This window comes from Gossypium arboreum, chromosome 7 (assembly GCF_025698485.1).
Source record: "Gossypium arboreum isolate Shixiya-1 chromosome 7, ASM2569848v2, whole genome shotgun sequence".
Classification (NCBI taxonomy): domain Eukaryota; kingdom Viridiplantae; phylum Streptophyta; class Magnoliopsida; order Malvales; family Malvaceae; genus Gossypium; species Gossypium arboreum.
The window spans coordinates 103,592,478-103,616,329 of NC_069076.1; the positions used below are offsets into that span (position 1 = coordinate 103,592,478).

At 30.3% G+C, this 23,852-nt stretch overlaps 3 protein-coding genes across 3 annotated transcripts; all 3 read left to right on the top strand.

Moving 5' to 3' along the window:
- The first annotated feature begins 2,739 nt into the window (after window positions 1-2,739).
- On the top strand, window positions 2,740-6,314 carry LOC108471668 (probable magnesium transporter NIPA9). The gene is made up of 9 exons (XM_017773255.2): window positions 2,740-3,132; window positions 3,358-3,456; window positions 3,610-3,739; window positions 4,004-4,092; window positions 4,809-4,865; window positions 4,956-5,014; window positions 5,184-5,304; window positions 5,562-5,710; window positions 5,872-6,314. Exons 1-9 carry the CDS (start codon window positions 3,022-3,024, stop codon window positions 6,089-6,091), a joined length of 1,035 nt encoding a protein of 344 aa, XP_017628744.1. The 5' UTR covers window positions 2,740-3,021; the 3' UTR covers window positions 6,092-6,314.
- A 2,259-nt stretch (window positions 6,315-8,573) lies between these two features.
- On the top strand, window positions 8,574-11,628 carry LOC108468380 (IQ domain-containing protein IQM1-like). Its single transcript, XM_017769270.2, has 8 exons — window positions 8,574-9,124; window positions 9,223-9,337; window positions 9,454-9,519; window positions 9,704-9,792; window positions 9,901-9,988; window positions 10,089-10,319; window positions 10,734-10,835; window positions 10,924-11,628. The coding sequence occupies exons 1-8, from the start codon at window positions 8,826-8,828 to the stop codon at window positions 11,320-11,322; spliced, it is 1,389 nt and encodes a 462-aa protein (XP_017624759.1). The 5' UTR covers window positions 8,574-8,825; the 3' UTR covers window positions 11,323-11,628.
- An 8,931-nt stretch (window positions 11,629-20,559) lies between these two features.
- On the top strand, window positions 20,560-22,932 carry LOC108467112 (protein IQ-DOMAIN 6-like). Its single transcript, XM_017767630.2, has 5 exons — window positions 20,560-20,839; window positions 20,930-21,178; window positions 21,614-21,841; window positions 21,924-22,037; window positions 22,109-22,932. Exons 1-5 carry the CDS (start codon window positions 20,756-20,758, stop codon window positions 22,763-22,765), a joined length of 1,332 nt encoding a protein of 443 aa, XP_017623119.1. The 5' UTR covers window positions 20,560-20,755; the 3' UTR covers window positions 22,766-22,932.
- Window positions 22,933-23,852: the final 920 nt, after the last annotated feature.

A 23,852-nucleotide genomic window follows, 5' to 3' on the forward strand; every position in this document is an offset into this window, starting at 1 on the left:
TTGTTACACTTTTCAATTGAGTCTATCTTACTGCGCAGCGTTTTAATAACTGGGAATATTGCGCTCTTGGTCCCTCTAAGTCATGCGTGCGTTGCAATTTGGCCCTGTGTCCTATTTTATTTCTAATTTCGCCCCGAAAATTCTATTTTGATCTCAATTTCGTCCTTTTTGTCATTTTTGCTCTCAAATAAAATTTGTAATATTAATCTTGATATTATTATTATATTATTGTTACTTATTATTGTTATTTTTATATATTAGTATATATTTTCATTACATATGCATACGTATATACTTATATATAGTGTATATTTTTTAGTTACTTTAAGTTCATGTCATTATTATTATTAGTATTATAATATTATATTTATTATTAATGTTAGTATATACTTTAGTATATGTGTATGTATATATACTTTTCATACAATATTATCGCTTCTATTATTATTATATCTATAATTTTCACTATTGTTATTATTTTTTTATCGTCATTATACATGTATATATATATAAATATAGATATTTTTTAGTACTTATTATAATATTTTCTTATTATTATGTATATTATTTTTACTCATTTCTTCACTATTTTTATTTATACTTTTAATACTCTTATATTCTTATATTATATTATTATTTTTATTATACATATCACGTATACATTTTTTAGTATCATATTATTCATGTATTTCATTATATATGTATATGTACGTATATGTTCATATAGTATTGTTAACGATTATTTTATAACATAATTTTTTTTATTCCTAATATGTATATATTATGTAAATATTCTAATGTTAGATTATATATATGTTTTTCATGTTATTATGTGCATATGTTTCTTTATATCACATTTTATATTATTGTGTATACATCTATATATAGTTTTTTATTTATTTACTTTATTTTAGTATTATTATTATATTTTATTTATTTATGTACGTTTCATTATTATTTCTAATATCATTATTAGTATCAATATTGGTACGTATTTTTATATATGCATATATATACGTATTCATATCATAGTGTTTTTAATTACCTATTTTTATATTATATTATATTATTAGTTTTACTACTATTAGTATTAGTTTTAGTTCGAATAGATATTTTAACATTCATATATATATACTTGTATGTAATATTGTTAATGATTATTTTAATATCCTTATTATTTTTAATACATGCGTATATATATGTGTATATTCTTTTAATATATATTATGTATATATTTCATATATTATTTTTAACTTTGCATTATATATGTATTTTTAATGTTATCCTTTTATATCATATACATATTTTCAAAACTATTAATGCGTCATTAATACCTATTATGGTATATATCTTAATAAGGTGTATATATATAGCACTATTAGTATTGTTAATATTATGTTTACGTCATTTCATTTATTATTATTATATGTTTATGTATATATATTTGTAGTTTTATTTCGTGTTTGATACTATTACCATGTTTAATCTCGCATGCATGTTTATTCCTTTTAATATTATTGTCATGTTTGTTAGGTGTTTTGATATATTTCTAACTCTTGTTTCCTGCCCATTTATATCATTTTGTTATTCACTACTTTAAAGACCCTTTTTTACTCATATTCTTTTAATTCCAATAAGCAAGGCAACGTATCGGTTTAACATTAAGTTATCGATTTCATCGCTATGTTGGGTGAACATCAATTGACTCGTGTTAAAACGGTATTTCCTTCTCAAAAATCCAAAAAAAAGTTATTAAAAATTCTCGTGTTTTAACTGGATCATGACTAAATCTTACATTGAACTCGTATTTTTGAAAATCAAGACAACACGTGTTTATAAGATACCAATTTTGGGCGTCGCGAGGGTGCTAATAGCTTCCTCGCGCGTAACCGACTCCCGAACCTTAATTTTTTCTCTGGATTTTGACGTAGACCTAAACTTGGCCTTCTTTTTGTTTTAAAAAATAAATTTATCAAGTGTCCGATTACACCTATAAAAAGGATCGGTGGCGACTCCCCTTTTTATTTCAAAATCAAACTTCAGCTTTCAAGTTTTTACTAAATCACCACAATTAGCGACCAAGCTAAAAAATTAAATTTTTACGTCGCTACATATATTATTAATTGAGTTTTAATTTTGAAATAATAATTCTAAATATTAAAATGTTTCGTGTTCAAATTAACAAAAAATTAATAATAAATTTATGAATTGAATTTTAATTATTAAATCAGAACTTTGAATATTAAAACATCACATATTCAAATTGAGGTAAAGTAATATTTAGTTTCTTAAACTTGGTAATTTTTTCTACTCTGGTTTTCAAACTTCTTTTTGGTTCACATTAGTCTAAAAAATTGACAACTTTTCTCAATTTGGCCTTTAAACTTGGATTTCGTTAAGATATGGTGATATAATGCTCCAAAATTGTTCCATGTCATCAATTGAAACTTTTTTGAAAAAAAGATTATAATTTCTTTATATTTTTAATATCAAAGTGTCATGTCATCGTACTTTAATAAAACCTAAGTTTAGAAGTCAAATTGAGAAAAATAACCAAGTTCGAAGACTAATGTAAACAAAAAAAGTTTAAGAACTAAATTGAGAAAAGCTGACAAATTCAAGGGCTAAATTTTGTTATATCCTATTTAAATTTAGCAAAAATTGATTAAGAGTATTATCAGATAGACTTAAATTTATAAATCAAATAATTAAAGGGATTAAATTTTAAGTACAAGGACTAGGTGCAAATTTGAACCAAGATCCAATGTTATTGCAAGACACGTTTCTACAGCTGAGGGTAAAGCCAACCCCACATGGGATTTGAGAACATGCGATGTGACGAGCAAACGACCGCCTTTGCCAATTAACCAACCCTTAATTATTAAATAAAAGGGGTTAACGTAAGGCAACAACAAGCCTCTAGCCCACTGCCCTCACCCATAAATCCCTGTTTTTAGGTACAAAAAAGAGAGATTTTTTTAAGTTTTCAATAATAGAGGTAGATAGCAAAGAAGAAGAAAAATGTGGGAATCGATCTGTTTAACATTGGCCGCTACCGCTGGTAATAACATAGGCAAAGTTCTACAAAAGAAGGGCACCGGTATTCTCCCTCCTCTCTCCTTCAAGTTCAAGGTATCATTCACCCTTTTTTTTTTCTGGGTATCTTTCTTTTTGTATATTCTGCAATGATTCATACAGCCATTATACTTTTTTAAGCTACCGTAATATTGGGTTTGGTTTGAAACTTTTCAGTATGTGTGATTTTTGGGATATTGATCATAAAAAAAATTATCAATCTCAGCTTCTGATCAGGCCTTCGCTTGAAATTTTGACTTGTTTGTACTTTTTTTTATGTAGGTGATAAGAGCATATGCTGTTAATAAATCATGGCTGATTGGGTTTCTGATCGATATATCCGGTGCCTTGTTGATGCTGAGAGCTTTATCGTTGGCTCCGGTAAATTGATGTTAATGATATATAAGATTACTACTTTACTACTTAATGATCAATGCTTGGCTGCAGAGGGATTCAATTCTATATATGATGATTGATAGTGTTAAATGTTTGGTATATTCTTTTATCTTTGTGAATGACAAAAGTGTTGTTCAGGTATCTGTCATTCAACCAGTTTCTGGATGTGGACTTGCCATTCTTTCAATCTTTTCACACTTCTATCTACAAGAAGTCATGAATGTTATTGACTGGTTGGGGATTACATTAGCTGGCATTGGCACCATAGGTAATCCCAGTTAATATATTCGATTACTCCCTATAGAACCAACCATGGCATGATAATTCTCAATAATGTATTTATAATCTTCCCCATTAATATCTCCATATTACATTTTGGGTTTGAACTCTGTTAAATGCACCTTCTCCTGATGGTTATGCTTACAGTTTCTTCGATAACCAGAATCATCCAGTTTAGCTTTATGATAGCACAGTAGAAAACTATTGACCTATACATAGTAAATAGTAATAATCTCTTTTTTTGTTCATTTAGGAGTTGGTGCTGGTGGAGAGGAGCAAGTGGCTTCTTCAGTATCTATTTTACAGTTACCATGGTTGGCATTCTTTGTCGTAATCTTGTTTGTAGGTACCTTTTTCCCGCACTCTTATCTAATAGTGTTGCTTTTATATTAATATCACATTTGTAGGATTCACTACTCTATTTCATGATTAAATTCTTTTCTTGCGAACTTGAAACTATTAAGAAATTCGCAAATTCAAAGAAATTCTAAAAGCTTTGATGCATCATACCAAAAATGTTGTTCCTTTACAGGGAACTTTTAGAAGTTATCTGAAGGACAATTTCCACTCAATAATATCTACACGGTTCATCTAATAAAACAATGCAAGTACTAAATCTCAGTCTGTGTAGGACATAATTGGATCTTTAGTTTAATCATATTACACCAAGTGATATTAACTTACTGCTGGTGCATCCCTCCTAGGTGCAAGATTTATTGGGTGGCATGATGATGGCTTTTATTGATGAATGAATTGTTTTGTAAATCTAGTATTGAAGCTGTTTTCTTGTGCTCCTTAAAATACTTGTAAATTATCAATTCCTGTTGGATTTTATATTTATTGAATATACAATTTAGAAAAATTTGAACTTCAGTCAAGCTGAATTATTTTAAAGAAACTAAAAGAACTGTTGTTGCTGTTTGTCATTGGAGTGCCCTACTCATGATATCTCCAATCATCCCTGTTTTTCTGCTTATGCTATGTTCTTTGTTCCTTTGATTATTTATTGTGGGCTAATCCATCCTGCATGCTTTTGTGCTCTGTATATGGTTATACAGGTACTCCTGAATGGGTGGCTTCGCATCTGCAAGCGTCAGCGGAGAGAGCAAGAACTGGTAAACTCTTATGCTATATTTCATTGTTCCTTTGATTATCCCCCCTCTTTTCTCGCATTTGTGCACTTATTAACAATTTTTTTCATGTAGATGGAGTATGAGGTTGTTGAAGAGATCATATATGGCTTGGAATCAGGAATTTTGTTTGGGTAATCTTTTTTACCTTAACTACTTTTATTGGACATGTTATTGTTGCTCTTCATGGTTTATAATTGATCCCTGTAGCACCGGAATGTGCCTGCATGGCTGCATCAAGACTGATGGGGTTATTGTGGTTATGGATGTTCATTTTAAATGTAGCTCCATTTTTCTTTTCAGAATGGCATCGGTGATATCAAAGATAGGATTTGTCTTCGTGCAGCAGGGCTTTTCCAAAATGTTGATTCCTCTATGTGTCTCAATCAGTATATGTTGTAGTGGTACTGGATTTTACTACCAGGTATTTCCGCTACTCAAAGTGGTTCATCGAGTTATCCAAGCATGTTGACACCTTTACCTTGTATTTAACCGTGTCCATGCGTGTGATTAAGAAAATTCATGTTTAACATGGTCCACTTATGTTTTGATTTAGCGGAAGAAAGGTTCATTATCAGGAATTTATGTTTAACAGGGTCCGCTAATGTGTTACTTTGCCAACTATTGTTATATACTTGAGCCTCTTGATATGTAACATGATCTTTTACACCTTGTGAGCAGACTCGCGGCCTGAAGCAAGGTAGAGCAATTGTGATATCCACATGTGCTGCTGTGGCATCAATTGTGACTGGTGTACTGGCTGGTATGCTCGCATTGGGTGAGCGGTTACCTTCAGCACCAGTTGCTCGTCTTTCTCTTCTGCTTGGATGGTATATATGCTCATTCTATTCTTTACACAATTTCTGTGTCGAACGTTCTCTCATGTGGCTTGCCACTTGTATCGCATTTTTCTTGTTTGAAATAAAAAGAAAAATGAAGTTTGGATGAGACTGCTGAAACAGCAATTTACCTGAAAATTTTCTGATTGCAGGTTATTTATCATGATGGGTGTGATCTTGCTTGTGAGCTCGACGAGACTGATGCGGCACCTTCCATGGCCATTGCAGAACTTAATACCAAGTGGAGCAGACCGGAATTTCAGTCTGAGGAAAACGGGGTCTCATCGAGTCAAGGATCCTAGCCCAGCTGCTGTTATCCCAGCAACAACATTGCACCATCTGTTACCAACACCGGCTAAGGAGAAGGCATAAGCAAAGAATGCAAAAGATGACTGCATAAGCAGACAAATATGACAATCTCCGATCAACTTTTGAGTCTTCAGTCTGGGTACTGTTTCCATTTCGGAGGGCATGAAATTTTTTAAGATCACTCTCCCATTGATCTGTTTGACATTATTGACATTATAACGTTTGAAAATTGTAAAATATAACCATTCTAAAATTACTATAATACAATATACTTAGTTTCTTGCAATTATCATTTTTAAACTTTAAGGATAAACTACACCAGTTCTTGATTATTTAATTTAAAAAATTATAATTTGGTTACTGAAGTTTTAAAATTATTTTTTACCCAACTGTTAAATTACATTTTTTAGCTGGTATAATAATAATTTTAGTTTTTAATTTTATATTCTTTTGTCAATTTGACCTTAATTATATAAAATGAGAAATATTGAAATTCTTTTTAAAAACTTAGAAAATTCTAAAATTAAAATAAAAAATAGATAAAAATTTTAAAATAGATAAAGTGAAAAGGAAAATTTGTTATTAAACCCTCCAAAATTTTTCTCTTATTGGTCCTCTGTTTTTACTTTTTTTTGCTTTTTGATTTTGCTTTTCTGTTATAAGAAAAAAGAATCAAAATATAATTTGTTTTTATAATCTGGGTTTTGGAAAATAATTTAAATGAATTAAAAATCTTAATTGAGTCAAAAAGAAAAAGTTGTGATATATTTTGCACTTTTTGCTAAAAAAATACCATCGAGTCGATTTTACAAGTATTTATAATATGAATTTTGGATGTTATTCAAGGGCATGAAATTTGACTTGAAGATATTATTAATTTAATTTCGGAAACATGTAATGATTTAAAATTTTTGTTTTGTTCTGTTTTTAATTTATTATGGAATTCTAATAAACAATGATTTTTTATTTTATTTTCCATACATATTAGTCCTTCAACAGCAACATTTTATTTTTAAAAAATAAATTTGGTTTTTAAATAATTTTATATAGAATTAGAGTCAAATTGATGAAAGTATAAAAGTAAAAGACTAGAGTTGTTATTATACTAACTAGAAAGTGCCACTTAACAATTGGGTGACCTAAAAAATAATTTTAAAAATTTTAGTGACCAAATTGTAATTTTTTTCATTAAGTGGTCAAAAAAAAACTTACACATAATTTAATGTCTAATAATATAGTTTACCTTAAACTTAAATTACTAGTGACAAAAATAAGTTTCACAGGTGTGTTCATGACCGAAGCTAAATATGATATTTTCACATTTTATGCTTTACTCAAGCTTGACTTGTCCAAAATATTGGCTTAAAATTTTGCCCAAATTCTCTTCATATTTGTAAATAGTTAACTCAATCTCATTTTAAACTTACTCATATTATTATTTAAAAATATATTTGTATTATTTTTAATTTAATGTTAATAATTTTATATAATTTTTACTTATTAAAATTTTATATATGATCGTTTAACATTTTTAGTACTTACATTATACTATCATATATTATTATAAATTTAATTTTAAAATTATAAATTACATAAAATATAAAATATTATAAACTAAAAATAATTCAATTAGATTAAATTCGGACCTTAAATATTTAAAATTGGTATATTTTTAAACTTTATTTTTATCTAAACGTTTCTAAATTTGGAGCCCAACTTCAAGCAGCTTTTGACATATCATTCAACCAAAGATATTTTATAAAATGGGTACTCAGCTGTTGGCCGCATGGTAGCCTTTAACACGTTTGACCTGACACTAGATTTCAGTAAGTCAAAATAGACTATCAAAAGGACGCGGTAGAAGACTTTCGCTAATTTTTATTGCGGATAAAATGGTCTTTTTAAAGTATTTAATATTATTATAAAAATAATTTTGAATAATAAAATATATATGTTAAATAGGATATTACGAAGTAAAAATATATATTTAAATGATGTTTAAATTTAATAATATTATGATATTTTAATAAAAATATAAAAATAATTTATTATAACTTATTATTAATATTTTAATATATAAAATATAAATTTTAAATATTTATAAGTAATTAATATAAATTATTTGTAAATTTAAATTTGAATTTATAATCTATATTTTAATAATTATTAAAATATATTTATTATAAAGTTAAATATATAATTTTATATATTTGAAGAAAATTCAATAGAAAAATAATTATATAAAAGACGTTACTTTGAAAAACAAAAATTGCTTTTGCTTTTTTACTTTTGAAAAATCAATGACGTACAAACAACTCCACCTTTATTACAATTACAGGGATCCCCTTGTCTAATTTTACCATTATTATCTGCTTCCTGTATGTGTTGTTGTTTCTTCCTTCCTTTTGAAACATGTGTTATTCCTCTCAACTGATGTTTCTTCATTCTTTCTAATCAACTTCTTTGAAGGTCACCCTTAAACCTCACTGCCACTCGTTCAGTGGAAATCAGGTAAGGGTTAACTATCTTTATGCATGACTCGCCAACTTTGAATTGTTTTTAACATGGTGTCCTTTTCATAGTGTATTAAATTTTCCACGGTATAGCTTGAATTGTTCAACCTGCCACCCAATTGCCTATATATTAAGCTGTCTGTCTTCACCTACTTCAACAAGTTGAATTTACTTTGCAGTTGAGCTCAATAAGTCAGAAGAAAAAAAAAAAGTTTTCTTTTTGGTTTTTGGACTGCTTTCTTTATTGTAGGTGAGGTTCTTGATTTTTTTCCTCTTTGAAATCAATGGGTATTTCCCTTCCTTCGCTTTTATCAACACGGGAGGAAATCCTTGAACACGAGGTTTTTGGTAGTTTTGATAATGGTGGTGATTCCCATGAAACAAAGCTTGAACCATCTATTAAACCAAATAGAATAGTTATACCAAAAAAACCCACCATAAAGCTCCCTGAACCAGTTGTATTTTCTTCTCCAAGGCCTGTAACTGAGCTTGATTCTGCTGCAACTAAGCTTCAAAAAGTCTACAAAGGGTATAGGACAAGAAGGAACCTTGCAGATTGTGCAGTTGTGGTTGAAGAGCTGTGGTTTGTCTCCATATAATCTCAATTTTGCTGTTCCTTTTTTCAGTGTTTTCGATTTCGAGTAATTTGTTTTGGTTCTTACATTCACTCAACATTTGCAGGTGGAAGACCTTAGATTCTGCAGCACTAAAAAGGTGTTCTATTTCGTTCTATGAGATTGAGAAACAAGAAACTGTGATATCAAAGTGGTCAAGGGCTAAAACAAGGGCTGCCAAGGTACTTTTCTAAGCTGTTTCCAGTCCTTAAAATACATTACTTAGTTCTTTTTTCCCCCAATGGTTCTTAACATTTTGCTTGAAGACTGACAAGAACATCCTTTTTTGAATTTGTAGTTAGGAAAGGGTTTGTCTAAGGATGAAAAGGCTCAAAAACTAGCACTTCAACATTGGCTTGAAGCTGTAAGTCCATATCATCCTTCTTGATTACTCCAAAATTGGCTTTTCCATTTAGTCCCCTTTTGTGTGTTTATAGCAAACTCTGCTAAGATATGGTATCATTAGAACTCACATGGACCAGATCTGGATGTTATGTTATTTTCTTAGATTTATGAGTAACTGTTTTTTTTCTTTTATATTGCTGCAGATTGATCCGCGCCATCGTTATGGACACAATTTACACTTCTACTATGATGTCTGGTCTGAAAGCAAGAGCTCACAACCTTTCTTCTACTGGTAATTTACTTTCGTAAAACTAAACTCCGAAGTTACATAAGTGAAGGCGACTCTTTTTCACCCTTATGTTCTGATATTTGAAATTCATTTTCTATCATGGAACTGAAGGTTGGATATCGGTGATGGCAAAGAACTAAGCCTTAAGAAGTGTCAAAGAACTAGTCTACAACAGCAATGCATTAATTATCTTGGACCAGTGAGTCTTATTAGTTCTATCCCATTTGAAATGCTCCAATTCTGTTTAAAGTTTTTTTTTGTGTATGTTTTTAATCATATCTGTTTTTTCTTGCTTGCAGAAAGAGAGGGAAGCATTCGAAGTGATTGTTGATAGTGGAAAGCTTGTTTACAAGCTATCCGGATTACTTGTTAACACCATTGATGATTCCAAGTGGATTTTTGTACTTAGCACATCAAGATCCTTGTATGTTGGGCAGAAGAAAAAAGGTGTTTTTCAGCACTCAAGTTTCCTTTCCGGTGGGGCTACAACCGCAGCCGGAAGATTGGTGGTTTCTCAAGGAGTTCTTGAGGTAAATACTGTGCACACTGCAATTCCAAATACCTTGCACCGGATTTTTTTCCCTTTAGACTTTGTTTCGTTATAAATTTATATGAAGAAGAGTAATCAACATGAGATCAACTCATATGCACAAAAGACACTATTTTAATGAAGTTTGGGCCTTGTTGCTTACGTCCATGAATGAGAGATGAAAATCCACTATAAACGTAGAGATTATAAAGATCTCCAAAAACTTTATAAAGAAATATTAAACCTGAGCCACGAAACAAAACCAATTTTTATGCTCTCTAGTGTTCAAACACATGGAATACACCAGGTGTTGTGCCGAACTCTTTCTCGTATCCCTACAAAGCTTATTACTTGGTCTCCAAGAAACTTATTCTTAAGATATTACCTAATACAATATTTGGATCTTCCTTTCCAGGCTATTTGGCCTTACAGTGGTCATTACCTCCCAACTGAAGATAATTTCAAGGAATTCATTATTTTCCTTGAGGAACAGAATGTAGATTTGACCAATGTAAAGGTAATAATCAAACATTATTTTCTCCAAGTTTGCATGTGTTTAGCTTAAATAGTCATTTAGGCTTATTGGTTCCCCATTTCTTATGCAGAGATGTGCAGTAGATGATGACTACACTGCATGCAAAGTTGCTGTTGATGAATCCAAGCATGGGGAAATCAAAGATCCAACGTCAACAGTGAGTCTACAAAGTAGCATGGGCAACAGTGTAGCCAAGGTGGAAGAACCAGCATTCAATATGGCGAACCGTTTGTCTTGCAAGTGGTCAAGTGGTGTTGGCCCTCGAATTGGTTGTGTTAAAGACTACCCAAAAGAGCTGCAATCTCAGGCATTGGAACAAGTCAACCTATCTCCAAGGATTGAACATGGTCGCTTCGGAAACTGCGGTCCGATACCTTCACCGAGACCGAGCCCCAAAATTCGTGTCTCACCAAGGCTTGCATACATGGGACTCCCTAGCCCAAGGGTGTCTGTTATGGCTGCCAATTGAAAACTTACTGAGCATTCACCAAATGGTAGGGGGGACAAAAGTTGAGTTGAGCACTTCTTATGCTCACAATTTTGGAATAAAAGCGTATATAACAGATAGTAAAAAAATGTAAAATAGGTAGAAGGGAAGGGATCTAACCGAACATTCTTTGTTCTTTGATTTGTTTTATGCATTTAGGCGCAGTAAACCATTTGTCCTGTGACGTTCCATTTGTTGGCTTATTAAGCTCTAAAAAGTCCTTTCTTAGTTGAATTCTTGAAGGTCAAAATTTTAATAAATTAAGTCATTTAATCCTTAAAGTTAAAAGGTTAACTATTGAAGAGTAACATGGCTATTTTGAGGTTGTTTTAGTAATGTAACATGTTAAAATTGTGTAACTTGTCGAAATAAGATATTTTATATTTAAAATTATTAAAGATAATTAAAAATAAAAAATAAAAAATTAATATATTTTAAAATATATAAAAGTATAAAAAATTATACACAATTATTATAGATGAAAATATATATAAATTATTAAAAATTCAAAAGCATTTAAAATTTATTAAAAGAAAAAATATAAAATTATGAAAAATAATTTAATAATATTATAAAATTTTGAAAAGTGCAAATTTTATAAAAATTAAAAAATATAAATTACAAAAACAAAAATTGTAAAAATTATAAAATAAAATAAAATTTTCAAAATGTTAAAATAGGGTTCAACATACACTATTAGACTAAGACTTAGACCGACAAATGATACGCCATTATGGCGAATACTATTCTTCCTGTTTTCGAAGTATCCACAAATGGGCACAGTCCAATGGCAGACACCATCCGCTATTAGAGACTCGCATATGACGGACACGAGGCACAACTGCTCTGCATGTACGCCACCTTTTTGGACTACCCCTTTATGACTGTTTATCGTACCATTTACACTTCATATAATGTTCACATTTTGTTTAACACAATATACGCTCTTTTATCCGTATACTCCCTTTATGCTAGCTTTTGATCCCAATTCCGCAGAACCATTATTCTTGTATCTTTATACCGCTCATTAAAGCCACTAAACCAGTCATAACCTCCATATATCCATTTGTATTTCGAACACATGAGTGTTCCCCTACAAGGTCGGGTATTCACCAATCACGGTTTGCACTAAAGTATCACGTCGTAGGCAAAACATAATATCTTGTATCTTCTTTTCATCATCATACGTAGAGGTGCTCATGGGCCGGGCCGAGCAGGATTCGGGTCGAGCTCAACTAAAAATTTAGGCCCATTCATTGGGCTCGGGCCAGACCGGGCCTAAAAATGGGCCTAAAATTTTGCCCAAGCCCGACTCAAATAAAAATACTAAAACCCGAGCCTGGACAGCTCATATTAATTTTTTATATTATTTTATATAATTTTAAATATATATAATACATCAAAATACTAAAAAAATCAAAATAAATATTTTCAAACAAATTGAAAATAAATTTTAAAAATATGCGACTTAAATAGCACTAAGATGGATGCAACTTAATAAGCAAATACCTCTAAAATAATAACAAAATTAACAAATGCCTTTAAAATAATAACAAAATTAATAATAAAATAAGTTTTATATAATATCCAAACAATAACAACAAAATAGTAGTAATATAATAGTAATATGATAGCAAAATAGAGAGAAAACAACAAGAAAATAACATTAAAAAAAATAGCAGATTTTTTTTGTCATTTAGTGAATTTGGGTCGGACTGGGCCGATTTGGGCTCGGGCCAAAAATACCTTACGCCCGACCCGTTTTTTAAACGGGCCTTATTTTTTGTTCAAGCTCATTTTTCGGGCCTATATTTTTGCCCAAACCCTCCCACATTTCAAGCGGGTCTTCGGGCCGGGCCGAGTAGCCCGACCCATGAGCAGGTCTAATCATACGTAACAACCTTCCAATGTTTCCTTACACCATTTTGGATACGGAGCTTGTGCACTAAGGAAGGAGTATTTATACCCATTCACATGCATGACTTTTATTTTCGATTTACTGATTACAATCGTACATGCATCGCTCCTTAAATCAGGACCAAAGGTTAAAGTCACTTCTTTGAATATATAGTAGGTAGGTTTAAACGAAATAATGCAAATAACAGACTCAAGGTATAAAGGAACTCACCATAAATCTTCACTCAGAGTTTTCCTACTCAACCCTTTAGCACTAGGACCTTCTCTAATATCTTTGGCTAAAACAATCAAATGACTACTTTAAATATAAAAATAACCAAAACTTAATGAAATAATATGAATGAATAAACATGCAAATAGTTTCCAGATGGAAGTTTACTTCCTATCTAATCTTCAAATGAAAGCCCTATTGAATAGCTCTTACAATAACTCATTTCTATCTAGTAAACTTAAAGAATGATTGAAGAATTTTACCAACAAACAACTTAAGGGAATGAAGCTTCTATAAGCTTGACAAACAACTCTTTCGTTAATGATGAAGAACACTTCTAGTTTTTCTTCGATGATAACAAAGGCTAGTGGAGAAGATGAAATAGAAATCTTCTCCTATTTAAGCTATCTCTAACCTAAATCTCACTCAAGGTTAAACTCTAATTAGTAATTATGCTCACACGCTTCCACTAATTAATCACATCCTACGAGGCTCCCCAAGTGTTCAGATTATTGACACGTTACCTCCACTAGAATGCTAGATGACTTAAACGTGTCTCACTAACCACTACAATTTCATCTACAGCAATACAAAAACATGGGAGACAAACTTATTAGTGGGAGAGTCCGCCAAATAACGGATCTGGCCGCAAGAATGAACTCACCAACCGCAAAGTAAGATTCTGCAAACTCGGTGAAGTTCAGTAAAATACTTCGCTAGGAAGCTTACCAACGCTAACCTATCTAAGTCTTGCGACTTAGGCAATCTCACCAGCACAATCTCCCAAACAGTAATAGCTTGCCAAATGAGGGTGTAACACAACAGGTGGCAAGTAAATTTCAATGAAGAAGATGAAAGTGTAGTTCTTAATAAAAGAACGACCTTATTGGTAGTCACAATTGTTATTGTTGGGTTTGAAGGAAAAAGGATATTGATAGGCAATGGTAATGCGGTAAAAGTCTTACTCTGTGAATGTTCAACTTCAAGTCAATGTCCACAAGGATTACTGCCTTAAAGCCAAACATGAGGTCGAATGGTGTTCCGCGCGTGCCTGTATGTGATATAGTTTGCAGGGCCTAAAGGATTCTTGATAGCTCTTCCAACCATGATCCCTTTTTCTCGTGAACTTTCTTTTTTAAAGCTTAGAGGATTTTTCTTGTTAACGGTCTAAGTCTGCTCATTTGTTTATGGAGTTTTAACCGAGTTATGGACTAAAAAATATATAAAGGCTTTTACAAAATCCTTAATTAGGTGTCATTATCTGTGATTATTTAAGTGTGGGAGGTCATACGTATATATTATCGTCTTTTAAACAAATGCCTTCATTTGCTTTTCCGTGATTGTAGATAAAGTCCTCGCTTTCATCCATTTTGTGAAAACCTCAATGACCATCACCAGATACTTTGATGACAATAATTGATTGGAGTAGTGGTTAAACATTTTGCTTAACACTTAGATGACATGAATCCAAATATTATTGTTCAGCTCTTTTTTTCTTTCACTTTTTTTTTTTAAATATTGCAATGATAAAAAATATATAATAAATTTATAAATGTATAAAATTTTGTCTAAATTAAAAAAATAATACAAATATGAACAGGGGTGAAGGGCACGTGAGAGGGACAGACAGACAGACAGACAAGGTGTTCATTCCTGGAACCCTGAGCTTTGACTATTGACTATTGACTATTGCCCTCTGTCTATAAACATTAATGAAGCTCTCTGTCTAAGTTAAAAATATGTACATAAATTCACCAAAACATTAGTTTATTTATAAATTCTACTTATAACAAATTTGTTTTAGTCAATTATTCTGTTTCTGGAGTTTTAATTTTAATAAGTTTGAAGGAATTTATTTGATGGAAAAGTCATTTTAAAATTTATAAAATTTTAAGTATAATTATTTTTTAGTCTTTCAATTTTATAAAAAAGAAGTTATTTTTAATCTTTTATTTATTTTTTCACTTTTTTAATTCTTAATTTTGTATTTTTTTGTTAAATCACCCTAAAATAAATAGAAAAATTAACAGGTTTTAACTTTGCTGGTGTGACACGTACTCCACGTGGCTGACACGTTATCATTTAATTAAGTTTTAAAATTTTAAAAATATTTTTAAAATTTAAAAATTATTAAAAAACATAAAAATTATTTATTTTTCCACATTTTTATCTCTTAAACTTGTGTTTTTTGTTAAATTACCTTAAAATTGATGGAAAAATTAATATTCTTTTAACTTTGTTACCCGTGTGGATGACATGTTACCATTTAATTAATTTTTAAAAAGAAATTTAGAAAAAATATAAAATTGTTTTTAAAAATTCAAAATCATTAAAACTATTAAAAAGTGTAAAATTTTAAAAAATAACTTTATAAAATTAATTAAATATTTATATGTCATCCACATGGCAATTCACATGTATGTTATAGTTAACAAACGTTAACTTTTTCATCTATTTTGGTGTGATTCAACAAAAAATAATGCCAATTCAAGGGTTAAAAATATAAAATAAATAAAATAAATAGAGGGCTAAAATGATTTTTTATAAAGTTAGAGGGCAAAAAAGTTATTATGTCAATTATTTAAAGATTTAAGTACTTTTATAATAATTTTATTGTTTTTATGTCCTTTAGTTCTTTATTAATTGAGTTAATGTTCAATTAACTTGTGACACTATATCTCTTAGGGATTTTATAAGTAATATAAATAATTAAATCGTCATTGTGTTTAATTGAGTTAATATGCTTTCAACTAAAAACATTTTCTATAGAATGTATTTTCTATTTCACTCTCTAAAATAAACATAATTCCCTAAATATCGAAAAAAACTCTAAAATTCTAAATAACTTTTAAAACCAACATATACTTCTAAATTACCAAAGCAATAACCTCTCTTAAAAAATTATCTAACCTCTTTAGTGTCTTAAACCCTAGTTGTCATACATGCAGTCGGCCACTTGGTCGACCACCATTTTACCCTTCTAAGGGCTAGTTCTGCATTGTTTTTTAAAAGCACTTCTAGCTCCAAAAACACTTCTGAAAGAAAAGTGTCATGCGAAACAATTTGCTTTTATTGAAATTTTAGTTTTTCAGAAGTGCTTTTCAAAAGCACTTCTGAAAAGGAGAAGCTAAAATTTTTAGCTTTTCCTCTCCAAAAAGCACTTTTAATGCTTAATTACATTTTCACCCATCCAATAACATAGTACTTTCTCTTTTTTTTTTTAGTACTTAATTACAAATGTGTTAAAATCATTAATTAAAAATAAAAATATTTTTAAAATACTAATTACAAATATTTAATAGTTATATTTAAATATTTAAAATATAGTTTATATATTCTAATTAAATTTTATAAATAATTAATATTTATTGCTTAAAATATTTAAAATTTATATTTTATATATTAAAATATTAACAAGAAGTTATAATTTTTTATATTCTTACTAAAATATAATAATATTAACTAATTTAAATATTATTTAAATGCATATTTGTTACTTTATAATAACATGTCTAAAATTGACATTTTATTTTTCAAAAGCACTTTTTAACAGCAATGCTAAACACTCAAAATTTAAACCAAACTTTTCAAAAGTACTTTTTCACAGCACTCTTCAAAAGCGCTTTTCAAAAGCATTGTCAAACTAGGTCTAAAACCACTCACTCCCTCATGTTCTCTAGTTCCCAACAAAGCATCTGGCACACGCAAAGGCAGGTGGCAGGACACTCTTAAAATGGAAAAAATTTGCTTTAGACCCCATAAAATCTATAAAGTTTTAAACTAATACATATAACATTATAATTTAATCCCCAAAATGATAAACTTTTAATTTAATTATTCTAAAATCTATAAATATATATGTCAATATTATAGTGAAATTACATTCTAGCTCTTATGAAAATTTATAATTTAATCTTGCCCTCTCTATACAAAATTTATCATTTCACCCTTGACTTCAGGTGAGTTGTTTTCTCCAAATACCATTAGCCATTCCTTAAGCCTTGCAGATGAGATGTGGAGCTGTGATACCAACACACGCAATTAAAAGGTTTGATGGTTAAAGCACCCCATCCTTTAGGGTGTATTTAGTTGGCTAAAAAAGTGAATGGACAAATGGAAAGAAAATAAACTTTAATTGCGCTTGGTAAGAAAAAAAATAAGTGAGAGAAAATAAAATAGGATGATGATCATTTTTCATATTTTAATACATAAAATTCAATCGTTCCAAATTAAATGATGAAATAAGAGAAAATATAAAGTAATAGTCGTCAACAATGGCTCCAATCAGAACATTTGCTGATCTGGATATTCTCTCCCCTTTGGGAGTTTAGGGTTGTTTAAGAACCGGGCTTCAGTTTTGTTTCACCATTTGACTCTCCTGTTATAACTAATTACATTAGTTTTTATTGTTAATATTAGAAGTTTATGGTATCCATCTTTCAATTGAGTATTAATTTGATTTACATAAATATTATTGTTAATATAAAATAACGTGAATTTAAATTCGTTGAAATGTAATATCTCTCATTTATGTTTTGAAAAAGGATTACGGGTAAAAAAAAACATATGCAATACTGGACAAATTAAGAAGCACACCAACCTAAGAAAAAACATTGAAAGTAATTAATTAACCCAAAGAAACTCCCAATCCCCAATTTACATGTTTTTATTTATTTATTTATTTTTATTACTTCAATGTGTCTGTCTATGTCTTCTTCACATTTCAATTAGGATTTAAATTAGAGCCTAAACTTGACTTTCTTTTTACTCCAATTACATTATTAAACTGTACTTCTAAGATTGACAGAGAATCCTAAGCTAAAAAAAGTTTCAGTTTTAGATATTAATTCACTATGATTTAATTGCTAATACACAAAATAGATCTTACTGTTTTGGGTTCTATGAACACATTTGAATCAAACCCTTCATTGCCAACAAATTTCAAAAAAAAAAAAAAAATTGTCCTTTTTACACTGTAAAATTCAAATGATATTTGTAGTTTTATGAAATACTTGCAGGCATCAAAACACCAACCAATCAACTTCTCACCTTTTTTTCTCCTTTGTTTTCTTGTGCTTAACCTTATATAGAAAAATAATTAATTATGATTTTAGTCCTTCTGTATTAAACTATATACTTTAATTGTTGTTTGAATTAAGGGTGGAGTGAAAAAAATGTTTTTTTCACCAAAAAGAATAATGTTTCTGAAAGAGATTATAAAAATATACAAAAAAAAATAAAGAGATTAAATTAAAATGAAAAGGATTAAAGTTTTAGTGGTGTCGTAGTAATAACTTTTCTAAAAGAAACGAAAAAGGATTTTTTTGAAGTTGAACAGCGATTTAACACTGTCCATACAAGTGTGCGTAAAGCCAGCTTAACCACTGTTCTTCTTTTTCAGTCTTATTTGGAGAAATGAGATACGATACCAGGAAAGTTTTCAAATATTTATAAAATTAAAAGAAAATTAATTGGTTTTGAATGATTCATAAGTAAGATCTGTTTATGAGTTAGGTCGGATATTGACAAAGTTTAAGATCCGTTTGTTAGGTTTTAGTTTACTTTAATCTGAATTTTAATACGGATAAAAATGTTAAAATTAGTATTCGGCTCACCCAACATATCAAGTAACATAACAAGTAAATGTTTTATATAAATTTAAAAAATATTTATACTTAAATAACATTAAAATATGTGCAATATAATAAGTAAATATTTTTAAAATAGTAACAAAATTAATAATAAAATAAGAGTTATATAATATACAAACAATAATAACAAAATAATGAGAAAATAGTAAGAAAACAACAAGAAAATAGTAGAAAAATTTGAGCTAGACCCGAGCTAAAAAAACTTTATTCAAGACCTGAACTGTTTTCTAAATAGACATTTTTTTTATTCAAATCCTTTCACTTTTCGAACCAACCTTCTAATTTGACTGAATAATCTAATTTATAAATAAATTTATTCATAAATTAATTATTTTAATTTTTATTTTCAAATTGATATATTAATTGGTTCTCAATTTAATTTAAATAGTAGTTAGATATGAAGAGTGCAACATAAACATAGTTAGGGGGTTGGGTATAACAAAAGAAACCAAACAAAAATCTTGAATGGACAGATTAGAGGGATCCTTTGTCGGGTAATTTGTTGTCTTATTTTATTTTATTTTCTTCGGTTTCCAACTTTTGTTATTTCTATAAAACAAAGGCGACGTACCTTTTCACACGACAGTGGGACCAAACAATCTCGAACGCCATAACACAAATTTCCAAATTCAATTGTCAGAGACTCAAAAAGTGAAGGAATTCCATTGAGCGGGATCCTTTCTCCCCTGCTTTTGAATTTCAAATTATATCCCAACTCCGTTATTGCCTCCTTTTATTTTTGCTTCATTTCTACTTTTACACTTCATTTTACTTAACACTATGATTTAGTCCTTATGGTTTAATTTAACATAGGTTAACATATACCTTAGATCCCTGTACTCTTCACAAGTTTAAAATTTAATCCTTCTACTTTTATGATTTCAAAATTTTAATCCAATGTTAACAAGAAATAAAAGTACAAGAACCAATGGAATATTTTAACCTTTAATATAATTTGAAGTAAGGAAATCTCGGAAGGGAGATCAAGAAAAATTATAAATTTTTAAGAGATTAAAGATAAAAAAAATGTTACATGAACTTAAATTATTAATTTTTGGAGGGGTCAAAAATGATTTTTTTCATTAATTAAATTTTTTTCCTTGATACAAATTTTACTACTATTTATTCCTCCAAAACCCTTAAATCGGGAAATAATACACATTTAAGCATGCTCAAATTCAAATTATCCCATTTAACCGAGAGAAGAATGCCCTACCTACCTGATCTTTAATTAGGTGAAATTTTTTCCCCTAAAATGAGCATAGTACAAGGATAAAAACTAAAATTTAACCTACGTGTATAAACTAATGATATTACAAAACTAGGGTTAGATTTCAAATTGAGCATAGTAGAAGGATAAAAACTAGAATTTGACCTTTATTTTCAGTTTTCTACTCACCATTTTGGGTTCTTAGTGGTTTTCAAAATTTTAACTCAAATATGTTTCCTTTTTCTTAAAAGAAAGGGATTTTTTTTCTCTTTGAGTCTTGTTGAAGACTTGAGGTTCTCTCCCCACCTTTTTTGGTGCAAAAAGATTTCCTTTTTGTCACTCATACTCTGTTATCAACTGTTTCCATCGTAGCCCATTTCCTTTTTCTTTTCTTAAATAACAGTTGTTTGTATCTCTGAGAAAAATATGTACTTTGAAACTACCATGGGTGCTTCAGCGAAATGGGTGAAATCTCTTATTGGTCTCAAGAAAACTGTAAAAGATGACCAAGTAAGCTCTACTTTTTTTTGTGGTTCATCTCAAAGTTACCTTACTGTTATAAAAAATTAATCACCAAAGTGTTTTTTTTTTTTTTTGTAGGAAAAGATGTGTGGCAAGAGCAAGAAATGGAAGCTATGGAGGAGTTCTTCAGGGGATGGAATAGGTTCCTCATGGAAGGGTTTTAAAGGAAAGTTTAAAGCAGATTACGAAGGATCTGATTCTTCACCAAGGTCTGAAGCTTTCTCTGCTGCCATGGCTGCTGTGGTTCGAGCTCCTCCTAAAGATTTCAGGGTTGTAAGGCAAGAATGGGCTGCTATCCGCATTCAAACTGCTTTCCGAGGCTTCTTGGTACTTTTTGCTGCACTTTGTTTCCTTGTTTGGTGTCTGAGAAAGTGAAGGAAAGTTTCTGTAGTGTAGTTCTTTACTGTTTGAATCTATCGGTGTTAAACACATACTCATATTTAACGTTCACACTCGAGTTCGAGTAATATAGATGGAAGGGACTAAGCTAGACTTGCTGAGACATTACCCCAAGTAAACCAATGCTTTCAATGAGGGGCTTTATCATGATTTGATCCCAGATTTAGAGGAAAAAATGTGTTTGAACATGCATCAAACTGTGTCTGTTTTCTGTTTTTCTCATTTTGCCATATCCACGCCTATTTTGCCATGTCGAATACATGTCTGCCGCTGGTATGTACCCTGCTGTGTTTGTGCTCACCGTGCTCGTTTCAGATACATTTGGTGATGTTGTTCAGCTATTTACCAGCAATACTTTTGCAGGCAAGAAGGGCTTTAAGGGCTTTAAAGGGAATCGTTAGGATCCAAGCCTTTGTTCGCGGTCGACAGGTGAGGAAACAGGCTGCTGTGACACTCCGGTGCATGCAAGCTCTCGTTCGTGTCCAAGCTCGTGTTAGAGCTCGTCGTGTCCGAATGTCCATCGAGGGCCAGGCAGTTCAAAAGATACTCGATGAACACCGCAGCAAGGCCGAACTCTTGAAACAAGCCGAGGTAAACTAACTGAAAACTTTGGTTCCTACATGAATGTCGTTATAAGCTGTTCGGATAATTCTATGTCGAAATATTTTTTCAGGAGGGCTGGTGTGATAGTAAAGGAACATTGGATGATGTTAAAATAAAGCTACAACTGAGACAAGAAGGTGCTTTCAAGAGAGAACGAGCACTTGCTTATTCTCTTGCACAAAAGGTAAGGGAATTCCCTAAACTTTGCACCATTGTTTATATCGAAAGATGATCGAAGTTTATTTGGTTTTGCAGCAATGGAGATTGAACATGGATTCAAATACTCGAACAAATAGTTCGGTTTCAGTTCCATATCTCAAAAACCAAGTGTTTGATAAGAATAGTTGGGGATGGAGTTGGCTTGAACGTTGGATGGCAGCCCGACCGTGGGAAACTCGATTGATGGAGCAATCACAGGCAGACCCTTCCGAACCAACTCCACCATCGAAAACTTGTTCAGAGTCTAGAAAGATTACTAGACCGACCGAACCATGTTCAGTGAAGGTACGAAAGAACAATGTCACAACTAGGATTTCAGCAAAGCCTCCCCATATTGGTCAAGGTACTAGATCATCATCGAGTCCAAGTTCCGAATTCCGGTTCGAAGAGAGCTCCGCATCATCATCGATATGCACATCTACAACACCGGTCTCGTGGAATACAATGCCGACTTCAGAGAGAACGGAGAAGACGGGGAATAGTAGGCCAAACTATATGAACTTGACAGAGTCTACCAAGGCAAAACAAAGAGCTGCAAATCATGCCTTACGAAGAATCCAAATGCAGTCCATGGATGAGTTCCAGTTAAAGAAAACAGCTGGTTTGTATGATGGGGATTCAAAGAGTAGTGTGGGGTCGGATCCTACGGTCCATATGTCTCGGCCACTGTATCCACCAACAAGGTTAGGTTAAAAGTGGTTGTGTCTGTGATTAAGTAGATCGTCAGTTTTATTATGTTTTCCAACATCTTGTTGTTTAGTTTTAGTGTGATGTAGCAAACAAGTTGTTGAGTGTTTTTGTATCTAATTCGACGGCAATTCATTCTGCATTGGTAGTGTACATTAATTTTGTCTTAAAAATTATTTTGATCAACTGATAGATATGTTCATGATATTAACTGGGATTGGAGCTTGTTGGTCATATTCTTATCCAACATATGGTAATACATATTTTACCACCATTAATGTACTACTGTGGGGAGGTGGGACTCTCTTGCAAGTTGAATAAATTTGTTGTACAAAAAACTCAATTTCATTTTTGCAAAAAAAAAAAAACTTAAAAAGTAAATTAATGATGAAAATGAAAACTTATTATAGTCCTTGTACTCTTCATAAATCTATAATTTAGTCATTAGCCTTTATTTTAGTTCTATAATTTAGGGTTCATTATAATGTCATTTTTAGTTACATAATTACCAAGTTTTTTTATTTTAAAATATCACATCAATAAATTTAACAAAAATAATAATGTTAAAAATTAAATTTAAAATTTAAAATTTAAAATTTGAAAGATTAATTTCTTGAAAATCAAAGTAAAAACATTAAATTTCAAATCTATAAAGAGTATAAGGACTTGTGACTGCCCTATTTTGAACCAAATAACTTTCAAAGAAATATAACATATTATAAAACAAAAATAGAGTCAAGCCGAGCTTAAACATCTATTTTTATTTTTGAAAATAATATTTTAAACTTTTTTAATGTAATAAATATAATTTTAAAATAAAATTAATTGTCAAATCAATTCGATCAATTAATTCGATTTTAATTAAATAAATTATTAAAAAATTATAATAATAATTAAAAAAGAAAACTAGTTCAATCACCCTTCAGTCGATTTTTTTGACCTAATTTAAATGATTTTGATTGGTTCACTCAAAAGTCAATTAAATCATTTATCTTTGATATACAAACCAAATTTCCATCCAACCAATCCCAACAACAATTGTAATAACCTTTTTTTTATTACGGCTTAATACATAATTTGATACATGAGTTTG